The 22,312-nt window shown below is 40.9% G+C and overlaps 2 protein-coding genes across 4 annotated transcripts in view; one reads left to right on the top strand and one right to left on the bottom strand.

Annotated features, from left to right (window-relative positions):
• RAVER2 (ribonucleoprotein, PTB binding 2) overlaps window positions 1–10,691 on the top strand; it is a 59,356-nt gene extending 48,665 nt beyond the window's left edge. Inside the window, exons 10-15 of the mRNA XM_074961594.1 lie at window positions 1,033–1,298; window positions 4,915–5,026; window positions 5,555–5,700; window positions 6,356–6,445; window positions 7,147–7,272; window positions 8,282–10,691. Coding sequence (XP_074817695.1) covers window positions 1,033–1,298; window positions 4,915–5,026; window positions 5,555–5,700; window positions 6,356–6,445; window positions 7,147–7,272; window positions 8,282–8,413 — 872 coding nt within the window. The 3' untranslated portion in view covers window positions 8,414–10,691. The remainder of the gene's footprint in view (window positions 1–1,032; window positions 1,299–4,914; window positions 5,027–5,554; window positions 5,701–6,355; window positions 6,446–7,146; window positions 7,273–8,281) is intronic.
• Window positions 10,692–10,864: 173 nt separating this feature from the next.
• Window positions 10,865–22,312, bottom strand: part of JAK1 (Janus kinase 1) — a 104,124-nt gene continuing 92,676 nt past the window's right edge. For all 3 annotated transcript variants that reach the window (XM_074961590.1, XM_074961591.1, XM_074961592.1), the window contains 8 exons: window positions 18,372–18,522; window positions 17,363–17,457; window positions 16,622–16,814; window positions 15,822–15,946; window positions 14,740–14,912; window positions 13,953–14,070; window positions 13,316–13,426; window positions 10,865–12,435 (listed from right to left, as the gene is read on the bottom strand). In XM_074961590.1, the coding sequence (XP_074817691.1) occupies window positions 12,334–12,435; window positions 13,316–13,426; window positions 13,953–14,070; window positions 14,740–14,912; window positions 15,822–15,946; window positions 16,622–16,814; window positions 17,363–17,457; window positions 18,372–18,522 (1,068 nt within the window). In that variant the 3' untranslated portion in view covers window positions 10,865–12,333. The remainder of the gene's footprint in view (window positions 12,436–13,315; window positions 13,427–13,952; window positions 14,071–14,739; window positions 14,913–15,821; window positions 15,947–16,621; window positions 16,815–17,362; window positions 17,458–18,371; window positions 18,523–22,312) is intronic.

Below are 22,312 nucleotides of genomic sequence, written 5' to 3'. Positions count from 1 at the left end.
ATTTCATTATATTAATGATTTGCAAAAGTTTCTGTAGAATTTCCTGCTTAAACCAGTGTCTTCTCTCCTCTGTCTCACTGCCTCACTTCTCTTCTGCTGTTCACATGGAGCAGAATACATTGTGGCATTTTTCTGAATATTTTCAGAATGCTAATACTCGCACAGATATTACCAGTTTTTAGGAAGGTTGGAACCACTTTTTTTATTCAGGATCTGGCTTTTTAGATTTGTTATTCCAAGGTGTATAGACTCCTCTAGTTGAGGAGCTCTGCAAACAGTTTGTTTGTGCTCACTTCATTAAGCATTAGAGGTTTACTGTCCAAGCGTTGATGGATGTGACTTTTGGTTGCAAATTCCTTGGCACAGTGATGCCTTAAGATGTCTGTGGAAAGACTAGAGATGACTCTGGTTAGTACAACTTTTTATTTTCCACCCAGTTTGTTTTTGGGACTACTAACAGCCCCATGCTCTGCATTGATGGCACCCGAGTCTTCTCAAATAAATGATTTCAGACACCTTACCTCATTTTACAGTATTCCTAGACAAGGCTTGAATAATGCACTCACCAGTGGTAAGTAGAAGAGTTTTCCTGGGGAGCAGTGACACCTAGGCCACCAATTTCTGCAGAATTTAAGCCTTCATTTAATAAAAAAAGAGTTTCTAGCCCTTCAGGTTGTGAAGAAAACCTTCCTAGTGTGAACTGATGCTGTGCTGTTTTCCTGAGCCCACAGACAGGTCACTCAGGGGCCACTGCTGCTGCTGTTCATAGCTTTCTTGAATAGCAGAAAACAAATGAACCAGACCTTGGTCAGTTTCACTTATTAGCCTAGCAGATATTTAGAATAAAAATAGCATTAAATACAGTTTCAGTTTTCTGTTCTAGCTTTGGTTTTAAATTAAGCTCTAGGTTTTTATTACTGCAGCATTCCTGATTTCTCAATGTTTTTGTCACCACTTAATAAAAATCACAAGCAAAATGTTCAGATAAATTTTGTCTAACAGAAAGGTTTCTCCGTTTATGGTTGACTGCAGCATCTAATGTGACTCCAAATCAAACAACGGCAGCAACAGGGATGGGCATCTTGCCATTCTTTCCAAATCAGCCTGTTGTTGGACAAGCTGTGCCAGGGCAAAATAATACTCAGGATAAACAATCAACAACAGTGGGACTGTCAGAAGGAGCTGGCTCAGGGTCGCAGGCTTATCTTCAGAGCTTAACAAATTTTACTGCTGGAGGCTTGCGCACAGAACATCCCCAACAGCAAAGCCAGCCAAAAAGCACTGATACAAGTTCAGGGGTAAGAAAAACCGGACATAGATTTTGCATTCCCGTACTTATGCCCCCTTTTTTGTTGTTGTTCTTCCAAATACAAGTTACTTCAAAAAGCAAATGCAGTTATTTCCATTATAATATTTACTGAATCATAGAATGATTTATAAAGCATTTTAAGGTCATTTGGATTTTGAATTAGAGGAAGGAAGAATTAATGTCTTTTGATTGTCAAAATGAATTAACAAAGAGGAATCTTTTATCCTATTGTACTGTTCTCATGTACATGCCTCTTTATATGTAATGATGAAATTATCTTAGCTGCAGGAAATGCCCTTTTTAGACTGTAAAAATTGAACTCATGTTGGAATTCAGTGACTGTAAACTAGAACAGCACCTCTGGGTCAGGATGCCAAAGTGTGTGTGTGTGTGTGTGTGTTTCTAATCTGCATCCTCTTAAAACACAATTGGCATTTCCTTAACATCAGGTCAGGTTTAGTATTTATTCTTTCAAAGCGTGTGGATGCAGAAGAAAAAATTAAAGCTGAATTGAAATGCTTTATTAAAAACTGTTTGAGATTCCCAGCCATTAACTGGATTCTATACATGTATTTACTTAAAAACATTTGGCATTTTTTTCAGAAAACTTGAAATCTCTTAGATTATTATGTTTTGATTTAAATTTTCTTGGTTCCTGAAGCAGTTGAGATTATTAGCACCTAAGCAGTGTCTGCGGCTGCATTCTGTTTTCAACATTTATTTAATATGTAATTATTTTAATTTTTAAATCTATGTTAGTGTAATGATTTGGGATTTTAAACAGATTTTTTTTTATATTTTAATCAGCATTTCCATTCACCTTTTCATACAGATAAAAAAGGAAAATAAACTTTTAAAACTCCAGAGAATCTAGTATTCTAAAAATGAATCTGCAGGTTATCTTTGGACGTTTTGAATCCCATACTTTTGGACAGCCTTTCTGGCAGAGATCTTAATAAAGTTACTTCCTTTTCTGCATCAGTTAATACAGGGGCAAGTTTTCTAAGGCGAGTGCATTAGTAGCACATTCCAGATTTGTACATTTTTAACAGAATGGATTTAGAATAAAATTATATAAAAATCACACTGGGCTACATGTTTCAAGCAATTTGTGTTCTCCCGTTTGAAATCAGCGCATCCATACTCTGGAATGGCTGCTCAGTGGTCTCTGTGAAATTGAGATAGTGTTGTCGTCAGTCGAGTTCCCAGTGGACAGGTATCACAAAACTCCTAATAGTATGGCACTAACTCAGGGGCGGGCAAACTTTTTGGCCTGAGGGCCACATCGGGTTTCCAAAATTGTATGGAGGGCCAGTTAGGGGAGGCCAGGCGTGGACTGGCCCCTGACCCTCATCCAACCCCCCCGTTCCCTGATGGCCTGTCCCCTGACTGCCCCCTGCCGCCCCATCCAACCCTTCCTCTCATTCCTGACTGCCCCCGCAGGACCCCTGCCCCCATTCAACCCCCCTGTTCCCAGCCCTCTGACTGACCCGACCCCTATCCACACCCCTGACCGCCCCCCCGCCCCCAAACTCCCCTGCCCTCTATCCAACCGCCCCCGCCCCCTTACCGTGCTGCCTGGGGCACTGGTGGCTGGCAATGCTACAGTCGAGTCGCCCAGCTGGAGCCAGCCGTGCTGCCGGGCTCTGCAGCTGTGCTGCCCCAGGGGCTCGCAGCCCCACTGCCCCGAGCATTGCGCCAGTAGCGCAGTGAGCTGAGGCTGCTGGGGAGGGAGAACAGCAGGGGAGGGGCCTGGGACTAGCCTCCCAGGCCAGAAGCTCAGGGGCAGGAGGGTCCCGCGGGTCGTAGTTTGCCCACCTCTGCACCAACTGGTTCCCCTCGTAGTCAGTGTCAACTGAACCCAAGGTTTGAATGGGCCTGGAGACTGAACCACCTCCTGATTCACGGAGGTAGTAACCCTTCTTGGAATAGGGCTCAGCTACAGTGGTAGTGTGAGGTGGGACTCATGCCTTACCGGGTTTTGACTAAAGAGAGGATTTCAGTTTCCCAGGCTGACATTCTGGCACGTCTCATGAGCATTACATTCCTTTTTAGAAATATGCAAATTCATTTGCATTTTTAATTATGATTTTAAATATCAAGGGCAACAAATTGCCCTTATTTGAATAAACTCACTCCTTGGTATTAATACTAGAAAAAGCCAACTTCCAACCCAAATGGATGTACCAAATGTGATTACTAGGGGAATTAGGAACCTGAATTGTACATTAACAGTGAAGAGATTACACCCAGTGTTGAAAAGAAGGTAAAAATCCTCTGAAATTTATGGCCCAAATGATCTGTTAGTGTGATGCCATTGAGATCTTATGCGTACAGAAAATTTGACCAAATAGTTTGCCCTCTACGTCGGATACTCGGTACATCTCTGTGGAATCTCACTCAGCATTCTGATGGGCCTGTAAAAGAGATGATTTTCAGTTCCCACGTGTTACAGTTTGAGGGGTGACATATGTCTCCGCATAGACCAGTTCCTGTGTGTTTATTGATATTAATAGTAAGTGCTTCTGCATCACTGTTATGACTTACAAGGAGACCCATCTCTCAAAAGTGGGGAGAAAAATGTTTTTTTGGCAGATGTTGGGGGTGCTGTATTTTGACATGTGTTTTAAATGTTGCTAGAATCTATGTGGGATTAGCTAACTAACTTGCCACCTGCACACATCACTCTATTTTGGGTATATTTTTATGCTGTAAATCAACAAATTAAATGGGGGTTGGGCTAGTGGAGTGTTCACTAGCGTGCTAAGAATAGCTGTGTAGATGTTGTCCTCCCTCCCTAACCTCCCACCAGACTTGAGCCGCAGTGTCTACACAGCACACTAGTGAGAGCCCTGCTAGCCCGAGTCTGCGGAGCCAGGCTAGGAGCTCACTCCGGAATGCAGCATGGACATACCCTTAGGGGTGGCCCTTGGGCAGGCAGGCTGCCTCTGGAGCTCCTGCTCTCCTCCATAAACAACTTGTCCCGGTTACGGACTTAGCACCACAGAGAGGGAAAAACTATCAGAATAGACTCAGTCCATCACAGTTCCAGGAGCCCACGCACCTCTGCTGGTTTGGGGGAGTCCTGGGGTCTCAGACCCACTCCCAATTATTTTCCGTTTTAACGTAAGTACTACTAGTGCTGATAAGCAGCTTGCTCAAAAAGGCATTTTACATTAGTACCCCACAGAAAATTCTACCTCCCTAAGCCAGAGTTCATCAGTCCTTGGTTTGCCAGAGGCTTGAGTTGAAGCTAATCTTCTGTCGCATACTTACTGTGAGCTTTATTAATCTGATGGCTTTTAGTGAGGTTTTAAATATACTCAGGAAAAATAAGTTTGCAGTCCCCCCCCCGCCCCCTTCCCTGCTGGTCTAAAGAGACACTTGGCTGACAAACTCCTTGGCAAGAAAAAATATCTGTAATCTGAGCAGTCTGTTCAGATGATTCGGTTCAGGATTGATTTGGAGATACTCTGCTGTAAAACCTATGAAATCTGCAAGTTTTTAAAGTCATGTAGAGACAAGCACCTGTCATTGCTTTGGTTTTACTTATGACTTGAGTGATAGCTGAAAAGTGGAATGAATGATATCTAACATTTTTACAGATTCCCTCAAAAAAACAGACCTCACTCCTGGGGGAACCACCCAAAGAAATCCGTCTTAGTACAAATCCCTACTTGAATTTGGCAAGCGTGTTGCGGGGTGTGTGTCTTTCAGGTAAGCAGCCATTCAGCACATGCTTGTCTAACAGCTTGAGATTTGGTTTAAAGCTTTCTAGAGCAAAGTGTGGTAAGTTGTTTCTCTGCTTACTAAATGATCTCAACAACCACAGCATTTGTCATTAATAAAACCTAGAATTCTCTCTTTCAAAGAACTTGCACTGAGAAGAAAAGTAAATTGATATAAGCGATCCTTATAACTAATTTTCTAGTTGAAAAATACGGTTTATACGAGTACTTAACTGTAAAGAGAGATGATATCCTGCAGTATTTCTAATGCAAATGTACAGAGTTAGCATATTTGTTCAGAGTCCATGTACATTCTAGAAACTATTTTCTATCAAACATAAGACCTTTTATATTTTGGGCTAGATTTTGGTTGCAGTTAAATGTGTAAATCTGGAGTAATAAATTTCAGGTCTGTGACAATGTCCTGGGTTTACACAAGTGTCTCCAAGATCAAAGTGTGCCCCTTAATGGTTGGACAGCTTGTAGAAACTGAATGCATTCGTTTTGTTTTGAGCAGCAGTTGCCAGCAAAGCAACTAGTACACAGCAGCAGACTGGGATTTCAAGCAACATAGTGGATGCTGCAGTCTCTCAGGGAACTACATCACAACATGCAATGGAAAACTACTTTAATTATTCTCAACAGTATGGGGATTATACACAGGTATGTTAGCTAACAATACTTTCCTTCCTGTAATGGGGTGCTTGGTGTATTTGTATTGACTTTATTACTTCTAGATAGCTGAAGTTACGCCGTAGTTGCATGTGGTTGTTTTGTGTTCTACTTGGAGTAAGGCCTGTTGTAAAGACATCCCATAGCTCTGTGAAGATGGTGGAGTTACTTGGCTCAATGGTACTGTAAATTATAGAGCATTTTGATCACTTTTTATGTCGTTAATAAACAGGATATTCTCACTCGGGTCCTGGTGTCAATTTAGAGGACAAGTGCAGAATGAAGTCTTTTTCACAAACTATAAGATAAACAAATTCCAAACCAATGAATCAAGTTATTTAGTGTGTAATTGGGCATCACAAACATATACCTACTAGATGAGGTTCAGACATATAATTGTTCTATATCTTCTGGGTGAGTAGAAGACTTTGGTGTGGTCAATCGGACACCTATCACATAATCATTTAAAACATATATTTAACTGTTTTGTTGGATTTTTATGATTGGTTTTAAATCTGTTTTTGTGTGTCTTGGAAAGCTTTTGTCTTTAATTAAATCTAGTGCCCTGTGAAGGTCATGGGAAGTTGCTATAAAGTAAAATCACCATAGCAGGCAGATGAAGTGAAGAAGTTTTTTTCATTTATAGGAGGCTGTCCAGCAGTGGTATCAGCATTATGCGCAGGCGTACAACACTACTCAAGCAAGAGTAGGTGAATTTGCAAATGAAGCTTCGGAGGTAAAAGTAAAATGATTTTCCTTCACATCTCCGTTGACTTCTTCTCTCCTTTAGCATGAGGATGCTACTATGTGCTTCAGCACTACTGTAAACAGAAAGGACCAGATCATGTGGGCAAAATAGTGCTGCAGAGTCACCGTGTGGATCCCAAACACACAATCGTTGGTATTCCCTAAGTTTTCCTGTAGCTAGGCTCTTACAACCTAAAGTTTTCACCATGTGCTGTAAAATAGATCAGGAGTGCATTAAAAATGATCCTACATTGTAGCTTTTGAACAGTATAAGTGAACAAGAGATTATCACGTTTTTTTCCCGCTAAGGTATTATCCGAGAGCTATTTAGTGCTCAGATTGTTATAGATCCCCAGTGGGTGCTGCAATGCAAATGGGAGGCAAAACCTTAAAAAATACAAAACCAAATTTCCCTTTTATTTATTTATTTTATTTATTTATTTTTTTAAAGGATTATGTGCCTCAAGATTTTTTTAAAGTTCCTACATCAGACTCAATGAGAGAGGAAAATTGCTATAGGCCTGAGCTGTTTCTGAATTGAAAATTCTTTCCTTTAGAAACTTGGCTTGACTCCGGTATTTCCGTATCTGTCCACTGATCGTCACTGTAGTCAAATAAGAGTAATTACTTAAAAATAAAGAGTTTTTTGTTTTGACCTTTGGTTTATCGTGGATCCTCTTCTCCATTCAGGAACCTGCTAGATCTTATGGAGACTACAATACATATTTGCAGGTTATGCCTTCTTATTACACTGGAGCCCAGGGATCATACCAGCCAGGCAGCTTTCAGCTTACTCCACAGAATCCATTAAATAAGGTGAGAGGAGAAGCTAAGAGTGATTTCAGACACGGCCAAATCTAGATGCAGGTGGTATCATGCCTTGTTGGTCTCTTGCTGCCACCAAGTGGCTAAAAGATCATTAGGACTTTTGAAGGTGTAAATGAGTATTGTGCCAATTGCAAAATTTTTTGGTAAACTAGGGCAAACATGAACCTTGTGGCATCTACCAAGCCAATTTTCTATTTATATCTTGATTAGGAAAGTCACGGGGTAGCCCTGGCTTTGTGCAGAATCAAATCAAGATGCTGGTGGTAGCACTTGTTTGGCAAGAACTGGCTGAGATGTACCTTGTAACAAAGATGGCCAAGGGCTACGCATGTTGCTGTGTGTGGTGCACGTAGTAAAGAATTTCACTTTCAAGTTCCCAGACACAGGGCTGGAAACTCTCTCATTAGGTTCCATCCAGATAGAGTTATCATAGCCCAGAGAGGAAAGAAATTGTTCAGGTGTTCGAGATAACAGCTGCTTTTCAATCTCCTTTTTTCTAGTTACAGGAGAAAAACTGCTAGGTGCAGCTGATGTTAGACAGCTTGCTCCAAAGCTTGTATTAATGCCACATTCCACAGAAGGCAGTCAGAGACCATTCCTTGGGCATGGACTAAACAAATACACAGTGTACCTGAGCACCCAGAGACCTGTCTGAAACCTGGCATCAGATGATTGATTAACCTGTTGCCCGAAATATTATTTCCACACCCAAGCCCTGCACTGCATTTTTTTCAGCATCTGTAAAGCACATTTCAGAGCTGAATTTCAAAGAGACCATATCCTGAGAGAGGTGCATACAAATAAAATAATGAAAGAAATCAGGATAGACTGGGATATTAGCACTTAGTAGCAATGATTAGAACTTCTAGACTAAATAGCTAATGTCGTTCGTGCGTAGTATAAAACACCTCAACTTGGAACTCTTTATAAACACAAACGATACTGTTTTCTCCGATCGCTTAGTTTGGGTTGTCACTCACTTTCTTCTTTTGCACAGGTGGCACCAGTAAGAAGTGAAAAGCGAAGTTCTTCACGCCTCATTTCTTCCCCAGAAGCTGGCCCAGTTGAATATAATGGCCAGCACACTCAGGGTGCAGAATGCTATCTTAAAAAAAAGCGTGTTTATTGAGATCCAATCAACCAATCCTGCCTTAAAGCCAACAGCTGACCTTTTTGTACCTCTGTATTTATTACTGCCTTAACTTCATACCCATCCATCTTTATATAGGGTGATAAATTCCTAAAAGGAACAATTCAGGCAAATTTTCCAAATAAATTATATGTAGCAATAAAGACAACTAGTTGGACATTTTTCGTTCATTATTTGCCTTGTTAAATAATACAGTGGTGTCTCCCTTAATACATGATCTTACTGTAAATTGTCAGAATTGACAATGATTGTCTTAAACCTGCAAAGAAGTTTCCTTTGGTGATTGTCGATCATGTGTCAGTCAAAAGCAATGAAAATAGTGGCCAGGGAGACTTTTCCCTTAGATGAGGAAGGTGATATTGTCTTAATCATAATTCTTTTAAAAACTCTTAAAAGTGTGCTTTTCAGTTTTATGTTTTCCAGAGTTGAGCCTTCTGCGCTTACAGCCTTTACATTTTAAAAAACTTTCTCCAAAACATTGGAGAGACACCAGATGTATTAACATAGAGCCATGAGCTTTACAGTAAATGTTTTGTTAAAAATAAAGTTTGTTATAGTGTGAGCCTACCAGCATCAATCTAGAGTACATAGGCACTAGTTAGAACAAAGGTGTATCCTTAGCTATTAATATTCTTTCCCAAGAGGTGGTTATCATTTTTATGTGCAGTTTTACTCTTTGTGAATGAATTTGTTTCTGTCCTACTCTGCTTCTGAAATCTGTGTAAAATACTAGGTCTTGCTAAGTATTGGATTTGAACTGGTGTGAGAGTGTATCCCAAAAACTAAAATGCAAAAGCCACCCTCCACTAGGTGATGAAAATTCAATGTGCAGGAACAGTAAAACCAACCAAAATAATTTCAACCACTTTTAAGCAGGTCAGTATAAAAGTTGCTCAAAAAGAAGCTAAAAATTTAAGTGCCGATTTTGTTTTCACTAATTTCTGGGTTGTTCAGACAGTAGAAGAGGAAATGCTGTCCAACCTCACTACACCTGTCCTAGTTTAGTTAATCCCACTTTCCTATTTTTAACCTTCACTCTACTCTGGCTCCAGGTGTCAAACTTACTTTTACAATTTGCTTCAGCTATCCCAACTGGTCATTTGGGGCCCAAAGGTCTGAATGCCCTCGATTCCCATTGACTGCAGGAGTAGGCCTTTATTATGTATTCTTTTGCATCAAATAGTGCTCTTTAGACCGGACTAATCTCTACTCACTCAGCTCTCATTGGCATTTATGAGTATGGTGTATATGATATAACATAGAGGCACCTGGGTTCATTATTTACACCTAGTGTGTGTGTATGTATATGTGTATCTACACACACACACACACACACACACACACACACCTTTTGAACCCCTCCCTTCAAAAGCTTTTCATTGTAGACTCCTGTCACCATGAACATTTCCCACTTCCTCGTTCCTGCTACCCCCCCCTTGCTTTTTTTTATAGAGGGTCATTTTCTCCAAGGAATTACCTCTCTTGCAGTACAGTAACTAGTACTGTACTCAGTCTCTGCCAGCCAGAACTGGAATAGTCTTTGCCTTTGCCTAGTGCTTTTCTTTCTCCCTGACTTGTGCACTGGGCTGAGAGGTCCATTCAGAAACTTTCAAAGCTTTTTTTTCTCTGATCCTTTATCTTAAATTTGATTTACCAGCTCCAAGTCCTATCACCAAATTGCCTTAACATTTTTGTATCTGCAGTGGTAAAAATCCATGTTTTCATTACTAATATTTATATAAGTTAAATTATGAATAAGACACTTGCAACTGACCATGTGAATTAACTTTCTTGTAATCCCTTTGCAACTCAATGTTTCCATCTTTGACTAAACTGCAATAATCGTGTAATTGATGTATGTAGTGCTCCAGCCATGTAATGGCTGTAAATTTAATTTAGTTTCTTTATAGAATTCCCAGGTTATCTTTTAAGCCATGTTTTAAAGTTTACTGATTTTTTTTTTTAAATGTCGTGAATAAACTCAAAGTTTTTCGCAGTAGCTCAGTCAGGACTGTTTTAGAAAACAGTTGCTGTGTTACGTAGATGCTCTGCACGTCCACCTTAAGACAGCAGAATAGCAATGTATTTGATATGAGAATGATTGGTTTTGTTAGATGATACATATGTATTGATTGGTGTCAAATTCACCTGTAGTATTTTGTTTAAACTATTGTATCTGCAACTTTTCAAAACTGTTACCCTTTTCAACAAAATAAATTACTGCTCCATTTACAGTGCAATTTGTGTGAAAGACAAAATCTCCAGCCTACTCTCACTCAGTGGAAGCCATTGTAATGTATCATTTTACACAAGTGTGCTATAGCAAAGTTTCAAATTTATCTTCCCTAAAAAAGTAACAGCTTTGCACAGTGTAATTTATAATTAACACACACAAGTGAAGAAAAAAAATCTTTATTAATTTGTATAAAGAGTAACAAAGTGCATATAGATTCTACTCAGGTTCATAAGTAAAGTACAGAAATAAAAGATAATACTGTAAAAATGAATCCTACCTGTTTGGGGTTCAGTAATACTTTTATGTGTAAAGACATTTTTCAATTATTGCTGACACTAAATAAATGTGCCCTCTAAGCATTTTAATAATCCAGGTTTGGGGGAGACAATATTGCCTAAATTCCAGGGAGAGGATCAGCAAAAGGTTGCTAGTTTGAATAATCTACCATCAATAAAAGCTTGCCCAAGTCACATAATATGACTTCAGTACCCTTGATTCAACTTCAAAATCTGTTTATGGTCATAGAACTCAAGCAGACCCAGTCTGGTTAATTGTATATATGGTAATTGCATAATTTAGCAGTCTGCATACCAAATTGGGATCCAAAATCTGTTTCTAATGCAATAAGAATATATTAACACATTTAATTTTTGTTCCTCATGTTTTTTTAAACAGGTGTTAATAAATGCAATGGAGTGCAGGACAGAAAAATATCTGGCCCAAAAAAACATAGCTTCCAGGAAAATCCTCATTGTGATGGCACAATCAATCCGCAAAAATATTACTCTAACTTTAAACTTTACAGTCCTTCATTCTCTTACGTCAAAGATAACCTACACATCAATGGAGAATGCAGTTGAGAGAGTGCTTCCCGTGGCTCATCACAGTAATGGCTTGACCTACACATTTGGGGTGTTTGTTAAGAAAATAAGATTTTTAATTTCCCTTCCTTGTGTCCCCATGCTGCAGCTCTCCTACATATCATAGAATAACTGTAATTGTAACTATAAAAATGGTGTAAAGTACTTAGCTTAGGGGTTTTTTTTGTTTGTTTTAGTAAAAGTAAAAAAAGCTGTAGTAAGAAACTGGATTTCTGCAATGAAATGCAAAATCATAAAAGTTGGTAAATGCTCTTTTTGGAATATTTACATGTATATATGCAGCTAAAGATGGCCTTTTTTGCCCAGTCCATTTTTTTAAAAAATCTCCTTACCACTTTCCTAAAAATTAATTTCCTATTTGAAAAGCAGTTTAAATTGCCATGGAAAGTTCTGCTCAATCTTCTGAGTTAGTTATTCAGGAAAATCATTCTAGTTGCAGAACACTTGTTTAATGTGCTTCATCTGTTGACGTGCACTGGGGGCCATCATAAATTCCCTTTCTTGACACAGTTCTTTCCAATTTGGGTTAGTTCAGTATAATCTAAGTGATGGATGGGTTGATCAATGAACCTTTTCTAATCAGTAATACTCTAACAAGAGCAAAGTGCTTAAAGATTTTCTGCTAGGGAATTTAAATATTTTGATCCCAAAAAAAGGAAACCACTGGAAAAGCAAACCCTTAAACACGTATTAGCGTAGCCAGACTACAGTAGTTAAAGTAAAAGGACCTGGGTATTTATATCTGACATACATTTAAAGCGCTGACCATACAAAAATGCTAATTATAATTTATTTATAAGTGCTTCAAATCCTTGAATAAGATTTTGAAAGGTCGTCCGGTCAGCTGGATTGTATATCCAACATTTCCTCATCAGCTGGTCCACCTAGCAACGAGAAAAAAAAAAAATTTAAAGGGTGAATTACTAGTAGACTGTTCATTTTCTCAATAAAGGGCCAGCTCCTCAGCTGCTGTGAACTGGAGTAGCTCCACTAAAGGCAACAGAGTCATGTGGATTAACACTAGCTGATGATCTGAGCCAAAGTGAGCTTCTGTTACATTTTTAAATCAAAGGTATTGGTCCATCTGGGGTGAGAGAGAGTGTCAGGCCCATTAGTTATGAGAATAGGTAGAAACAACACCACCACCTTTACTTACAGCATTACAGGCTCTCTGCTGTACATAACAAGTGAGCCGTAAAGTATTAGAGTGTAACATCAGCTTAGTGAATGGGATCACAGGTGCCTCGGGCCAAGTGACTAAAAGCCTGATCCACCTCCCACTAAAATCAATAGGAAGCATCCAAACGACTTCAGTGGGAGTTGGCTCAGGAACTAATCACCAGCGCCTTAAAAGGAAAAGGAGCTGTCCTTTAGCACAAGTGGTAGAGTCCTCTGGCGAATGGGGTGTCTACCCAGGGTTGTGAGTTCAATCCTTGAAGAGGCCATCTAGGGATCTGGGCCAAAAATTGGGGATTGGTCCTGCTTCAGGCAGGGGGTTGGACTAGATGACCTTCTGAGGTCCCTTCTAACCCTAACCTTCTATGAACACAGCCTCAGTGTGGTACACATGCACCGGCTCTATACTTCAGAAATCAAAGGACTATATAACGAATTAGACGGGACTCAGACCTTAAAGAGATTTTTGTTTCTGTGGAGGTGTCAGACTTGGGATCTCATTAGGAAAATTTTTTTAAACATAATGCTTCAGAAAACTTGAGAAGAAAAGTTCGCTTGTATACATTTGGCTATCAATCTAGTTTATACCTCTTCTGGGGAGTTTGGTGGCCGAGGCAAGCGTTTTCCTTCTCCTAATACACGTACAAGCCGCGTTACTGTCATCTGGCCTTGAGTTGGGCCAATCATTTTCAAAAACTCCTGTAACAAGGAAAAGCCACATGGATCTTTATTTATAATTCTTGCCAAATGAAATCATAACAGTTAAACTTGACATGAGAAATACTTAATCTCAAAATGAAGACTAATTATAAACCCGTATTCATACCATAGCTTGCAGTATTCTCATTTCTTTCCCATCCCATCCTATCCTGAGAGTACAAGAAGCACAATTTTTTAAACATGGCTTCCTTAATGAGACACCGAACACCTGCGTGTAGATACTCAAATTTGTTCTTAAGCAAAAATGTTTACTGATGGTTTGAGCATCCAGATGCAAGAGTCCATGTTTGAAAAGAGCCCTCCGGACCTTTTGTTTCCATAAGCTAGAGAAATTCATTCTACCTCTTCGCTGATTTTGAGTAAGCTGTAAGGTAATGATTCAGATGTGTCTTTTTCAACAAAGCTCACGTTGCTGTTTTTCAAAAGATATTTATGGGCAGAATTAGTGCTGAATTACAATTCAGTCGCTGATGTTGAAGTAACATTTCCTTTCACAACCACTCACCGCCATTGGACTAGACTCTGCATCACAGTATGTCAGTAGTTCGTACAGCGTCACTCCAAATGACCAGACATCTGAAGCAATGTAAAACTTGCTCTGAAGCAGACATTCCGGAGCATACCTACGGACGTAACATGGCGCTGTTAAATTTCAGTAAGTGCTGCCCAAATCACTCAATACATACACTCCTGTTGTAAAAGGTGAAATTGATGGCTTAACCCGCATGCATTTAAAATAAGTTGTCTACGGTATCATTTGTGTGGAATACAGGAACATGTGAGTATATAAAAGGAATTATACACACACACACACACACACACACACACTGAGCTCCTCTCTCTTGCCACAAGGCTTGAGCTGCTACACAAGCAATCAAAATATACCATCCAGGTCAAAACCCTTATGCAGCACATCAGTATAAGAACGGCCACACTAGGTCAGACCAAAGGTCCTTCTAGCCCAGTATCCTGTCTTCCAGCAGGGGCCAATGCCAGGTGCTTCAGAGGGAATGAACAGAACAGGTAATCATCAAGTGATCCATCCCGTCGCCCATTCCCAGCTTCTGCCATATAAGCCAAATAAGATATTAAAAAGAAATATAAAGGGTAATCATTCAATATAAGAGGGGTGGATGGCAATATGGAATTTGTGTGTGTGGTTTACTTAACTTCGGAAAACATGACTTATCGAAACAGAAAAACAGTTCCAGAAAGCGTTCGTCTCCTGGAGCAGGTTAAATGACTACATTACACAGACTATTTAATGAAGCTGAGTTGTAGTATCCCATTACCAAAACACAGGACTGTCGAGATCGTCTTTGACCGTGTAGTACTCCTTATTGGTTTCAATTACTTTGGTGAGGCCAAAGTCCCCAATCTTCACTCTGTTCTCACTTTCAACAAGGACATTTCTTGCTGCTAAATCCCGGTGAACATACTGACGAGAGCCCAAATAATCCATTCCCTGAAGAGGGAGAAAAAGCCGGTTACACTAACGCCCCGAGTGTTCAGGTCCATGTTGCTTTCCCCACCTCCTTTCATAAATCAGCTCCCCAGCTTCTCTTCTACCTCACTCACTATTCACGCCATCATCTCTACTCGTGGCTCTTCTGTCTCCCCTCTCCTCCATTTTGTCAGTCTGTCCTCAGCTGCTGCTCCTTCTAAACTCTGCCCTTGGGTGGCCTGATCTGCTTTTCTGGCCTCTGCTCAGTCTCACACCTAGCTGTCTTTCCAGCATCTATTCCACAATGACCCACTGATTTCAAATTTAGATGCATTTCAAATGGTATCTAATCCCCCAGCCTACTCCACCGTTCTCCCACGCTCACAACCTGGCTGTCACCTCCCCTCCTCACGTTCCTAACACACTCTTCCACTCCTGCTGTTGTGACATCATTCCACTTGCTCCCTCATTTTCTGTATCAAGTGCACACTCCTTGTCCTAGCTTCCGAGATCCAGCACAGCTCTCCTCTTGCCTACTGCTTGGTTCTTTTTTCCAGCTCTTCTGAGCTCTGCCCATGGTCCCCCTCCTGAATGCTCCCTTTTGTCCTGCCACGTCTACGTTTAGCAACTTTTCACTCCCATCCTCTTTGCTGGAGCTGCCGCCGGCTTTTCTGCGTGCCGACCACCCTTTTCTCCTTCCTTCAGAACCACTTGTTTTCCATGAGCTCACGCCGCAGCGGCTCTCCACACTGGTAACTACGCTATCCCGATTAGGTTTCAGCTGCTGGACACATGGTAAGAGACATAAGTAATGCAAACCCCCTAGGAGCAGGGACCTTGTCCATGTACACCACTCCCCCTCCCCCCTTTTCAAGTACTTACAAATTAAACAGACATTGTGCTGCTGAAAGACTCCATTTCCAGGCTTACCTTGCAGATCTGAACTGCATATCTTAGCTGATGTTTCAGAGTGATTTTGCTCTTACTTCGTGGGAGATATTCCTTTAGGCTCCCAGAAGGAAGAAACTCCATTATGAGTTTAATCCCACTTCCTCCTGCAAACATAGTAAGAATGCTCATTTTGCCATAGCTTTAACTCCAACATTCATCCTCCCACGCTTGCTCAACAGTTACCACCTTAGTGGCATCTAACATACTGGGGGATTTTCCTATACTTGGAAGTATTTATATTCATGGCTGTATTGCCCCCAAGGCTCCAATCAGTGTCAGCAACACCCATGGTGCTGGGTGCTGCATGAATGGATAAGAAGACAGAGACCCTACTTCACAAGGCAGATAACTGTGGCTCCCAACCAAATACTGACGTGTTAAAATAGCGATCATGGTGACAGCTGAAGAATGCAGACATGTTTAATGAGACAGAGCCACACAAAGGATTTAATGTAAATATGACCTTATGGGCACCACAATTGCTTTGATATGAGGAATAGTTATGATTATGTCTGTACTTCCTTAATAAATGATCTATTTTCCACGGGATTGTAATTGAGCCATAGTTAATTGTCTACACACACATTTTTCGTGAGGGGGCAGCCAGTGTGGCCACTTTAAAGTTTTGAGTGCATAAAAAGGGAAGGGGAGAAACTTCAGAGAGATTTTAACTCCTACACCAAGAAGCAAAAAATCTAAGTTCATATCCAGAGTAAGTTTTTATGCTGAACCTTAGAAGGAAAAATCTTATATTTTTAATCTTCTACTTGAAAATTTACCATCTTCTATGCAAATTCCCTTGTATTTCACAATGTTTTCGTGATAAAGATTCCTCAAGATTTCGATTTCTTTCTTCAGATCAGCGATATGATTCCCACCACTCTCAGGTTTCAGGGACTTTACTGCCACCTGCTCTCCTGTATTATCACCCTCTGGATCGTACCTGCAGAGTTCAACCTTGCCAAAGTGACCCTAATTTTAAAAGAAAAAAGGAAACCATTTTGGACTGTGATCACTAGCCAGATAATGCTTAGTGCAATATTTCAGGCATTTACAATTCAGTTTTTCTCATCATGCTACAGAAAGGGTATATCAAAAAGAGACAGACTGGTGATGCTGCTCCTCTGGGTAACATATTACCAGTGAATTCTGATCACCCTGGGCTAGATTTTGCCCCAAATCCGTGTGTGGAGTGCACCTTCCATGTTTGGCTCTGTCCTTTTTATCCTGAAGGGGTTAGCCTAGATGCCTGTACTCATGCTATCCCTGTCTCTATGCAGTGGAGGCACCTGTAAATCATCTCCTTCCCCACTCCTCCAGCAGCCCTACAAGCAATTTGCTTAAAAGTGCACACCACCTCTTCTTCCACAAAGACCCCTCTGCACTGGGAGAATTCCTTGGTTGGCAGGCAGTGGGGGGGCCCAAAGGAGCCATGCTGCCAGGGAACAGTGTCAGCGAGAGAAGGCTCAGTCATATGTCTGCTTCTTCATGTCACGGCCTAAACACGCCACTCTACTTACCTCCCCCAAATCTCGGATTCTTTTCAAAAATCGTTTTTCAAAGAGAGTGGGATCGACCTCTGCGAAAGGCTTCTTCTCAGAGATAATATCAGGATCTGACATGGAAAACAGCATCAACACAGTCCACGTTAGACAGGGACCCAGAGTCCCCTTATTCCTTAGGTTTTACTCATATCCAAAGCTCCTGACTCAAATCTATCCCTGCTCGCAGTGGACACTTCTTCTCTTGAGCCCCTCCTCCTCCTTGCTGAATGCTAGAAGATTCCTCCCTCCCCTCACTGATTGTTTGCCCACCTCCTGCTCTGCTGCTTGTCTCAATGCCTAGCTCTGCTAAGCTGCTGCGTCCTTGTGAGTTCTTCTCCAAGATTCAGATTTAGACTTAGTTGCCCCATCTACAGAAGGGGATGAGTATTTTGGGTAGCCCCACATCTCCCTTCCAGAGATGAAATAAGGATTAGTTGTTTAGCGTTTGACAGAGCACTTGGAACATGAAAAGTGCTAACTAACAGAATAAGGACTAAGTAAGTGGCTTATTCAGTATTGGGGGCAGAGAAGTCCAAAGTAACGTCAAGTTTCCTTTGAAAACATGATGCCCTTTAGCAACCTGGATCAGATCCACAGTTTTCTGTACTTACATCTGTGCCCTGATTAAGATTCCCAAATGACTCTAGCCATAGCCTCTCGACTCTAGCCATAGCCATGGGCTCACATAGCTTGACACACACAATATCAAAACTGGCTGCAATTATTTCAGCTCAGCTTGACTTAACCCACACGCAACATAGAAATTACATAGTCTTTCCACATATCCACAGACATGTTTTATTCCCATTGTTTCAATGGTATAAAACTCACACCCTCAATAGTATTACACATAGAATTTCTGCTACCAGTATGTGTTGTCATGGTAAATCTTTGCTAGTACATGAAGTTACACTAAAGTATCCAACTTAGCTAAATAAATCAACCTTCCTTTAATAGCAAACTAAGACGCAAAATCATTTCTTACTTTGTTCTTCCACTTTATTGATGTCTCTCATAATTGCTCTGAAAAATGGTCTCTGATTGGGATCATAGTGCATACACTGCTTCATCAGATCAGCTAGTTCCTTGCAGGATGGTGTTACCAACATGAAGTGCCCTTCGTAGAACCTCTCCTTCTGTAAGACAAGACAGAAAACCCAGCATGGATTGTAGACCTTATATTACAGACGCATACTTTAACTCCAGAGCTATCGTAAGACACTTTCCATTACAAATCTGACTTTGATCTTTCTCCCACCCCAGCTTCCACAAAACAGTTCCTTTTCACCAGAAACTCTGCACAGGTGTCATCTTCCAGGGGAAGACTAGTTTCTGTATAGTCTGGGATAGCTCAGAGCAGCCATTTCTGAGAAGGGTTTGGTGTATATCTCCTTTTTGCCACTGCATCCCTCACAAAAAGCATTGTCTAGGAACTTAAGGATTTGCTGCCCCCATGATGTATTGGTTAGAAGGCGCATTTTAGGGAGGGGAAAGGAGGATGGTGGAACACGCTGTTGTCAGGGCAGCAAATTCCTTTCAGTAGCTCAGCTCTTCTGCTGAGCTACCTGTTCCTCTCAGGCAGTGGCTAAGGGACCCAGATACGTTCCTTGAACAGTTTAGTAGTTGTTGTGCAGGCTAGGAACAGAAGAGCCTCTTATTTGGAAGAGCAGAACTTCAAGGGAGAAGAATCCCAAATGGAATCTTAGCTGCAGGGATCCCAGCAGTGGTGAGGGAGAACATGGCTTTGGTTTGATTAAAGAATATTAGTGCAACAGAGAAGGATGTGGGAGTCCCAGGCTTGCAGGAGTGGAAGGGGGCAGGGCAGAGGGTGCGACAGGTCTTAACATCTGACAGGGAGGAATGGGGAAAGGAAGTAGGGAGTGGGTCAGCCAGGGACTGGGGGAGGATGGAAGAAAGAAAGGAGAAATCCCAGCATGAAAGAGAGGATGCGATGAAATAACTAAAAAAGAGCCACTGTGGCTTAACAACCATGTAAAAGAAGCAGTGAGAGATAAAACGGCATCTTTTAAAAAGTGGAAGTCAAATCCTAGTGAGGTAAATAGAGAGGAGCATAAACACTGCCAAATTAAATGTAAAAACGTAGTAAGAAAAGCCAAAAAGGAGTTTGAAGAACAGCTGGCCAAAAACTCAAAAGGTAATAACAAAATGTTTTTTAAGTACATCAGAAGCAGGAAGCCTGCTAAACAACCAGTGGGGGCCCTGGATGATCGAGATACAAAAGGAGCACTTAAAGACGATGAAGTCATCGCAGAGAAACTAAATGAATTCTTTGCTTCAGTCTTCATGGCTGAGGATGTCAGGGAGATTCCCAACCCTTTTGTAGGTGACAAATCTGAGGAATTGTCACAGATTGAAGTGACACTGAAGGAGGTTTTGGAATTAATTGAGAAACTTAACAGTAACATGTCACCGGGACCAGATGGCATTCACCAAGAGTTCTGAAAGAACTCAAATGTGAAATTGCGGAACTATTAACTATGGTTTGTAACCTGTCCTTTAAATCAATTACTGTACCCAATGACTGGAAAATAGCTAATGTAACGCCAATATTTAAGAAGGGCTCTAGAAGTGATCCTGGCAATTACAGACCGGTAAGGCTAACATCAGTACCAGGCAAATTACTATTGTTTCAACTAAAGAATAAAACTGTCAGACACATAGAAGAACATAAATTGTTGGGCAAAAGTCAACATGGTTTCTGTAAAGGGAGATCATGTCTTACTAATCTATTAGAGTTCTTTGAGGGGGTCAACAAACATGTGGACCAGGGGGATCCAGTGGACATAGTGTACTTAGATTTCCAGAAAGCCTTTGACAAGGTCCCTCACCAAAGGCTCTTATGTAAATTAAGTTGTCATGGGATAAGAGGGAAGATCCTTTCATGGATTGAGAACTGGTTAAAAGACAGGGAACAAAGGGTAGGAATAAATGGTAAATTTTCAGAATGGAGAGGGGTAACTAGTGGTGTTCCCCAAGGGTCAGTCCTAGGACCAATCCTATTCAACCTATTCATTGGAGAAAGGGATAAACAGCGAGGTGGAAAAGTTTGCAGATGATACTAAACTGCTCCAGATAGTTAAGACCAAAGTAGACTGTGAAGAACTTCAAAAAGATCTCACAAAACTAAGTGACTGGGCAACAAAATGGCAAATGAAATTTAATGTGGATAAATGTGAAGTAATGCACAATGGAAAAAATAACCCCAACTATACCTACAATATGATGGGGGCTAATTTAGCTACAACGAATCAGGAGAAAGATCTTGGAGTCATCGTGGATAGTTCTCTGAAGACGTCCACGCAGTGTGCAACGGCACTCAAAAAAGCAAACGGGATGTTAGGAATCATTAAAAAAGGGATAGAGAATAAGACAGAGAATATTTTATTGCCCTTCTATAAATCCATGGTACGCCCACATCTTGAATACTGCGTACAGATGTGGTCCCCTCATCTCAAAAAAAGATATACTAGCATTAGAAAAGGTTCAGAAAAGGGCAACTAAAATGATTAGGGCTTTGGAATGGGTCCCATATGAGGAGAGATTAAAGAGGCTAGGACTTTTCAGCTTGGAAAAGAGGAGACTAAGGGGGGATATGATAGAGGGCTATAAAATCATGTGTGGTGTGGAGAAAGTGAGTAAGGAAAAGTTATTTACTTGTTCCTATAATATAAGAAATAGGGGCCACCAAATGAAATTAATGTGCTGCAGGTTTAAAACAAATAAAAGGAAGTTCTTCTTCACTCAGTGCACAGTCAACCTGTGGAACTCCTTGCCTGAGGAGGTTGTGAAGGCTAGGATGACAACAGGGTTTAAAAGAGAACTGTATAAATTCATGGAGGGTAAGTCCATTAATGGCTATTAGCCAAGAAGGGTAAGGAATGGTGTCCCTAGCCTTCGTTTGTCAGAGGGTGGAGATGGACGGCAGGAGAGAGATCACTTGATTATTACCTGTTAGGTTCACTCCGTCTGGGGCACCTGGCATTGGCCACTGTCGGTAGGCAGGATACTGGGCTGGATGGACCTTTGGTCTGACCCAGTATGGCCATTCTTATGTTCTTAAGAGAGCCCAGCATGGCATTGTTTTGGGAAGGGAATCCTGTCTACCTATGTGAATGTTTCAGACTACAGGAATCCAGTGTTATTGGAAGCGCTCTGATTGCACGGATGAATGGCTAGGAGTAATGAGGGGGGCTGTGTGTTAATTAACATGGGAGAGTCAGTGATTCTAAGAGCTAAGAACTGCAGACATCTAGTCAGAAAATAAGCTGAGTTAGTCCAATAACATCCAGACACAGAGGTGACAGTCTATTGATATTAAGGGGTCTTTTTTTTGGGTGTGTGTAAGTGTCTTGGGAGTGGCTTAAGGGAACAGTTAGCAAATAAATGAAACCTGTGAAAATCAAAATGGAGGGAGGGCTTTCCATTTGGCTCTGTTAGTGCAGTACTTTGCTCTGCTGGTGCTGGCTAGATGCCCTTTTCTCCCACTCATTCAGTGTGCTGGCTGGATCTTGCCCTCCAGAGGTAACTGAATTTCATTGAATCTTTGTCTTATTTGTCAAGTGCTTTGGGATAAATAGTGTGATTTACATGTCATATGTGCAACCCTTTGGTGCAGGTGCCTCAAAAGCTCCTGCATTAGCACTAATCACTTTTTACACTGGGTTAAGAAATCCCACCCTCAAAAAGCTGATACAGGGTCAGTAGTCAAGCATTAGTTATTTATCTTTGTTGTCAGGCAAAGCCCAATTCCTAGTTCAGACCTGCAGTATTCTAAGCAGCAGCAACCTCCTTAGCAAACCCACCTGTACTGAATTTTCACATGGGATTTAAATAGCTGGTTGAACAGAAAATATTAAAGTACTATCAAGTCTAATATGGAAACAATAAGTGCCAAAGATGATGCAT

The sequence above is a fragment of the Natator depressus genome, chromosome 8, assembly GCF_965152275.1.
Source record: "Natator depressus isolate rNatDep1 chromosome 8, rNatDep2.hap1, whole genome shotgun sequence".
NCBI classification, from domain to species: domain Eukaryota; kingdom Metazoa; phylum Chordata; order Testudines; family Cheloniidae; genus Natator; species Natator depressus.
The sequence above is the reverse complement of the archived record's forward strand: the minus strand, read 5'-3'. Positions and strand labels throughout refer to the sequence as shown.